Source organism: Octodon degus, unplaced genomic scaffold (assembly GCF_000260255.1).
Source record: "Octodon degus isolate 3935 unplaced genomic scaffold, OctDeg1.0 scaffold00183, whole genome shotgun sequence".
NCBI classification, from domain to species: Eukaryota; Metazoa; Chordata; class Mammalia; order Rodentia; family Octodontidae; genus Octodon; species Octodon degus.
Window position 1 is genome coordinate 4,683,854 of NW_004524759.1, and position 7,593 is coordinate 4,691,446.

At 43.1% G+C, this 7,593-nt stretch overlaps 1 protein-coding gene across 1 annotated transcript in view; it reads right to left on the reverse strand.

Moving 5' to 3' along the window:
* The window catches only part of Tacr3 (tachykinin receptor 3), a 109,544-nt gene extending 104,271 nt beyond the window's left edge, over positions 1 to 5,273 (reverse strand). Inside the window, exon 1 of the mRNA XM_004643711.2 lies at positions 4,780 to 5,273. Coding sequence (XP_004643768.1) covers positions 4,780 to 5,246 — 467 coding nt within the window. The 5' untranslated portion in view covers positions 5,247 to 5,273. The remainder of the gene's footprint in view (positions 1 to 4,779) is intronic.
* Positions 5,274 to 7,593: the final 2,320 nt, after the last annotated feature.

Genomic DNA, 7,593 nt, shown 5'->3' on the forward strand with positions numbered 1-7,593 from the left:
ACACACACACACACACACACACACACACAAGGTCTAGATATAGGGAGATCAACTAGGAGGCTCTTGAAGTAGGTCAGGGAAGACAGGAGACTGGCTTAGAAGTAAGTGCAGAGATAGAAGAAAGGAAAGAAGCTGGGTGCTCCTTGGAGACCTGAGGGAGTGCTTTGCTATTTATCCACATGGGTAGCGTTAGAAAAGGAAAAGATATGGAAGAAAGTCTATTGGTGAAGTTTAAGAAGGTTCCAGACATGTAAGGAGAAATGTCAAGTAGGTGATTGAATATACATAAGTAGAGCTCAAAGAAAGTTTAGGAATAGGATTTTAAATTTGTAAGTCACATGTTTTTTCTGAGTTTTATACTAAATATATGTCTTCAAACATAAAGTAAAAATTATGTAGAGTAAGATTAATCTCCATTCTGATACCAAAATATATTCACAATATAGGAATTTATTATATAAATGTTTAATAAACAAGCATATTCCTTTAAAGAAGACATATGACATTATCTTAGCTATCAATTTATATGCACATGTGCATATATACATTTATATAATCTGCATGAGTGAAAATATAAGTATATAGTGAAAGGAGAAATTTGAGAGGGGCAGTGTGTGTGTGTGAGAGAGAGAAAAACATAAATCAAACCCATGAAGAGCTGATGTACAGATGTGGAGCACATAGATTGGAGAGTAGAATATTTTTGGATTTTATTTTTTACTGTGAATGTGTGGCTCTTACAATGAACTGGAAGAAAATACATTTAAAAATAAGAGTGGGAATGAGAGTGGATCAATAACAGAGACTGTGGAACAAAATAATTCACAGAGCTTTTATCACATATTGCAACCTCAAGTTACCAACTTCTCAAGCTTTAAGGTTCAGGTGAGGAAAAACACTTGTGGAGAAAATATACTTTATCCTTTCTGCAGTTTCATTCTTGTAGCAGACCAGGCCATCTGGAAGCTGTGTTCCCAGTAAAGTGCCTTGTGAGCTTCTACCACTGAGTTCTGCTCTGGGACCTCACCATTGGGCTGTTCAAGCAAAGCTAAACCCAATCCTGGATGACCTGCTTGATGTTTACAGCAGTGGGGTTGAGCAGTTCTCTTCTTGATCTATACAAGGCTTCATTGAAATTCAAGTGACAAAGCTTCTTCAGCACGTTAGGCAGGTATGTATAGTGTCATTATGAACAATTTAAACCATATTGCTAACTTTATTTCCTGTTTTGTATAGTTATCAAGAGGCTCAGCAACTTGAAATTCAACACTCACAAGTGACCAGGACCCTTGACTTGAATGTTTATTTCTCAGCTTTATCCTACACATGTTTTATATTATACACAAATAAGTATGTATTGGTTTCTACTTTTGTATATTTGCATATATTTTCCAACCTTAATTTTTGAGCAGTAATTTTAGTGAATACAAACAGAGTACCTTAAGGTCCTTGAATAAAAACTGCAATGACCCAAAAGTTTATTGTTTCCTAAAAGTAATATCTCCCCAAATATAGTCAAATATAGTTGTAGTGACTGTTTTGTACTAATACCAATACAGATGGTATCTGATCTCAGGCCAACCTCTTCAAGGCAAGCATTTGGAACAAATAAAGAGTCAAGAATGAGTGTGGCTTTGGTTACGGGCATCGCCTGCCCAGACGACTTTCCCACAATTAATGAGACTGTGCAGTGTGTTCGGTACAGAGTGATAAGTGATTTTTCAAACATTTACCAAAGCATCTGTATCTACAACATTCAGGCAATCTTTTACTGACTCAAGACCTTACTACTTTCCATGATTGCAATTTTGCTGTTTGTGCATAATCCATTACAAAAGCCCCCCTCCAGAGGCTCAGTGAATAGTTTACATAAGCCAGTTTTACGAAATAGAAGATTTCTAATGATAGCATGAAAATAGAGTCATGTATATGATACATTTTTATTTATTTGACTAAAGCTATTTCTTAGTTCAGTTAAATATTCTTTTCAATAATTATCCCTGTTAGATGTGACCTATAGTTTAAAATTCTTCATTTTTACATTAAGGGAATAATACCTATTCATGTATTACATTTTATAGAGCCCTTGGAGGCTTGCTAGCATTTTGCTGCAGCTAAAGGGAAGCAAATGTGCTCAAGCCAAAGCTGACGACTTCTTTATTTTTGCTCCAACACCCAGGAGATGTTTGGATTTTAAGCAAAGAATCAGAGTCTACTGAATATAATTTTCATTTAGCCTGGGATGATACAATTCAATTTATACTAAATATGGATGGAGAACACTTTTATTAAATAATTAAAGTGTTATACTTCAGTCTACATGATGTATTCCTTTAGTAATGAGAATTGGTCAATGATATTTAATATTTATAACTATTTCAATAAAGTACCAGTTTTGGTGAAAAAAAATATCTCCATGAGCACACAGTTAGCTGTGTTCTCAGCCAGTTAAAGCAGTATGTCCACATGACCATAACCCAAGACATCATGACTCACATGTCATTTCAGAGGGTTTCACCCTGGAAACTGTTACCTACAAAATGACTATAAACCCATAGGGTCAGTTTCTGATCCATGTGCAAAACTATTCCAGTGCTCAAAGATTCCTAGGACTGGTGCACTATTGAGGGTTTAATAAATGCCATGCTTATATACTTTCTAATTCTCAAAATAGTCTTTAAAAGGTTTATCTCCACTTCAATATTTCTTTTTATCAATTTCCTGATGAAAAGTATTATAAATAATAATTTAAAGGACTTTTTCCATGTCTTGGATTTTATAGCAAATGTTATGCTGTATTTTGTACACTTTTAATGTTAAGTTTTGTATTGAAAAAAAGTCCTGGAGTGTAATATATATTAATTCCAAACCAGTGAATATAATGAAATAGCATTGCATTATAAGTTAAAATAGCTTTTATCTTTTTTCCCTTCAGAACTGAAATATCACTTTTACACACACTAAAATCCCCATCAGATCCTCTTTGCCTCCTTAGCCTTTCAAGGCCATCATGAGCATTTTATCATAGCCCAGTGCCTCTCCCCTGGATCACAACATTAAAAAGCCACATATGCACTTGCAGGAAATTTGTAAAGGAAAAAGAAACCTAGACAAAGAGACGACAATAGCAAAGGAGGGTTGTGTGTAAACCAAAGGAATATTCACTTCCATTGTGGGGGAGAAAGGATTGTGACAATTTCAAAGAAGGGAGGCTGATCTTGCTGTCACCTGTCACCGCCACTGGTCACCCTAGCAAGAGTGCATGCTGACTATGTGGAAGACCAGCGACGAGGGGGAAGGGAACACAGTAACTGCAGAGGCTTTATAAAGTGTGACTTTGAGTTGACTTATCACACTTACAGAACTCTGACAGCTTGTCCTTCATAACCCCCTGGGCTTATGCCATTACAATCATTTCCATTGTATTGTCATTAGCACTCCTGTGCTAACTGTTGCCAAATAGTAAACCGAGAATTAACAGAAAAAAAATTGTTTTAAAAATTTTTTTGTTTCATAATGGCAGTTGGATAAAATAATAATTAATATTTAGCACAATTTCATTTTTCGACAGGCTTGCTCATGGAAAAAAGCCGCCTTTCACAGATAAGAATGCTGAGGCACTGGGCAGGTATAGGGGCCTGTCTGTAACCTCCTGCTCTGGTCATCCTGAAGCCTGGCAGCTGCTTTGTGGGTTCATTGCACAGGAAAGTCGAGCTTTCAGCAACAGGCAAGGATTCACCCTGCCTATGCCCAGGGGAAGAAACCAAGTGCTCACTTACTTTACTTTCTCTTAATTCAATAAGAAGAAAGATCTGTACTAATAGTGTTTGGATAGGATATCATATCTGCATCTTGTGCTATGAATGACTACTACAAAGACAACAATATGCAATGTATTAATCATTGTAACTCTCCTATCAATCTGTTTTGAAGCTGTCACATTGCAATTTTTTTTCTCAATAAAATTAATTAAAAAAATGAATATGGGAGCCAGCATGAGTTGCCCTCAGCTCCTTTAATTGCTTAAGTATCTCAGAATTCCCAGTGCAGTGGGGGTCCTGTCTGAAAAAATTAGTGTAAAGAGGTGTAAGGGAATGAGTTTCATTTTAAAAATCACTTGCTCATTCCTTGCAGTTAGTGTTGCCTATCTTCGTCCAGACCCCCAGGTCTTGGTTTCCACTGGTGACCCTGAGTTCCTGAGCCCAGGAGCTGCTGGCACACAAGTCTTCCGAAAAGAGCTGCATGAGAACGCCAGGCGGAACCAGGCCGTTTAGGACACCACTAGAAAGTGCGCGAAGGAGGCAGGATTAGGAAGAGGAGGCAAGGGTGCCGGGTGTCTCTATTTCTCTGCCAGAGTAGTGACAAGCAGAGAAAAAGACCAGAGAGCGCACTTTACAGAGTATGGATTTTGCACAATTATTCGATTTTCATCATTCGCTCTCCCGCCCCCACCCCTATTCAGTCCCTAGATGCCCTAGCAGGATTCAAGGAGTTAGGGGCTTGTGGGTGGGGACACCAGGAACGTGAAAACCAGTTCAGCCTCAGAGACTTCCTTCGGCTTTCTCTCAGTATCTCCCCATCCTCCCTCATAGTTCCTTTCCTTGTACAGCCGCCTTCCCTGGGCTCCATCCTCTTTACTCTCTCAACCTGCTCCTTGCTCCACCCCGCTCTCTCTAGTTCACTCTCACTTGTCCACCCCATAAAGTCCCTGTCCCCCACCTGTTCCTTTACTGCTCGCCTGTGCACCTCGGAGAGAGTCCCTGTCCCCCGTCCCCTCACCTGTCCACCGCGATGGCCGTCATGGAGTAGATGCTGGCGAACACGGCGGTGATGGGGAAGAAGTTCTGGAAGCGGCAGTAGTTGGCGCCGAAGTACCACTCTCCGTGCAGCGCATAGATGAAGTTGACCAGCGCGTTGAGCGCTGCCATGGCGGCGTCGGCGAAGGCCAAGTTTACGAGGAAGGAGTTGGTGACCGTTCGCATGCGCTTGTGTGCCAGCACGATCCAAATCACCACGAGGTTCCCCAGTACCGCCACGGCCACCACGGCACCGTAGGCCAGCGACCAGAGCGCCACGCGCCAGGGCGGCTGCAGGAAAGGGTGCGCGGGGCCAGGGCGCGGCGAGGGCGCCCAGGATGGGGACAGAGACGGGAACGGGGATGGGGACGACGACAGGTTGCTCAGCGCGGCCATGGGCAGCCAGCCTGGGCTCGACCACGCGCTCAGGTTCCCCGCGAGAGAGGCCATGGGGACACAGTTCAGGTCCCTGGAGCCCTCAGTGGAAAGGGAGCGTAGCGCTGCCTGGCGGGATGAGGCAGATCAGGGACCTCTGGCCCGCAAGCCTTAGTCGAGGTCCTGCGGAGCAGAGCGCGGACCCGGCGTCCAGCGAGCTTTATAGCTCAGCTGTCCCCGCCCGGTGACGCGGGGTGTAGAGCCACGGCCGCGCCTCCCGCCCCGCATCTCCTCCTCGCTCGCTCCTCTAGCCCAGCTGTGGGTCCCCTGGCCACAGCCTCAGCCTCCTCCCGGTTCGCCTCTGCGGACTTGCGGGGTGGCTGAGACGTAGCTTCAGGACAGCCGCTGCTTGCTGCGTTCTGCTAAACCCGCGCGCCCTCTCCGGGGCTCAAGAGAGACCCAGTACGTTAGAAGGTGGGGTTGGCGCGCGAACCCCGTTCTTCCATTTCCTGGGTGTCGGGGACTGGGAATGTCACATAACACCCCTGTCTCCTGGCTTCACATCTCAGATCCTCTCTGGCCCCCACTTTCACTGTCCACCCATTTCCCCTCTCCGTCCACCCACATTCCCCAGTAATTTCTCCCAAAGATCTGCTTCGGGTGGGAGGGCCTAGCAAACACCTCCAGGGACAGCAGACTCCTGGGCAAGTATTCCTGGTACAGCTACCGGACTTAGCTCTCTTTCCTGGGGTTCGAACCTTTCCAGGAACAACAGGCACTTGGCTATGGGGCTCTGGAGGAAGTTTCCCCCTTGGTGTACAGGATTTGTGAGGATGTGGACAATAAATGTTGCTTCCAGGCAGAGAAAAGGACGACCTCTCAGAGGAGCTTGGTGCGCTTTGTGGAGAGCAAGCTGGAGTAAAGAGCCTGCTCCCAGGTGGTCCCAGGGGATTGTCAGGGTGCTGCTGGAGAAAGATCTCCTTAATTAGTCGCAGGGCAGGTGTCTAGAGATCTGGGCTTAAGCATGCCAGGAACAATCTCCCAGCCACCCTCAAACTGTCTGAACCTCAGTTTCCTTATTTGAAAACGAAAACTAGTAAAATCAAATTTATAGCATAATTAAGGATATTAGCAGTCTGAATGCATTTCCCTCAACCGCAAAAGGCATGAGGAAAACCTCAATAAATATTAATGCCTTTCTAGCTACCAGAGTGCATTACACTTGAACATAGTCATGTGAGACTGAGCTGAACAGTCGAGGCAGGGCAGCAGACAGAGTAAGCTGCCTACCAGGTAGCTGTTATATGCACTCAAAATAAGTTCACAAGGAACAGAATTATTATTCAGTGTTATTACTTCTTGTTTCTTTTCATGCAAACCTGTGACAATATGACAAATTATAGATAAAGTTAATAAGGATGCCACACTTCTATCCTACTAATTCAAAATTAAATCATTTTATTTTGAAAGGCAGATTAATTCTTCCAAACCAGCATCTAATAATTGCTTGAGAAACAAATGAAAGCCTCTTCCTGCCCTAATGATACAAGGAGGAATTAAAGTAGACTGACTCTTCGATGTGACACATCACTCAAGATTATGAAATAAATTATGTGATGGCTTGGTAATTAAACAAGCTTTGCTCAAAGTTTTAAGGATGTAAAATTACTTGGTTGTATAGAAATACATTAATTTTATCCTATTGCTTTGCTCATAATACTGAATATCATGTCTGCAATGCTGTCTTCATTAGGCTTGCATAACATAGTAGAAGTGATATAAAAAAATCCTGACCAATTTAGAAGCAAACACAATGGAAGAGGTACAAAGACTTTTTCTGGGCTGAAGAAGGTGATTCCAGGGAGAGGCTTCTGATGATGGATTTTCTTCTTAGACCTGCCTTCCTTAGACCCTCCCTGGGTCTCAGTAGGATGCTCGCTTATCATTTCTCAGGTGTATATTGAAAATACTTCTTCACATGGTTGTGACAGGTATTGGGAATGTACCCATCAAGTGGCTAGCCATAAACATGGACTTAATAGCACTTGTACCCTTAGTGGTGTTTTTGCCACTAAAGCAGGCATAGAGTTAGGAGGAGGAGGAGGGAACAGAAAAACGAGGATGTTTAATGACATAGGCAAAGCCACACCCACAGGGTGATGGATTCTGTCACTTTCTCAAGATTGATTGATTGGTTGATTTTTTAGAGGAGGGAATGAAGCTTCATAAAAACAATGACCAGAATGTATAGCTTAGAAAATGAGCTGGTTGTGGTGGTGTACTCAGGAGGCTCAGGCAAGAGGCTGGAAGATCGCAGTGAGTTTCAGGCCAGTTCAGGCTACAAAGTGAGTTCAAGACCAGCCTGAACTTCATAGCAAAACCCCCTCAGGGGAGAGGGGGGGAGGGAGAGAAAGAGGAGGGG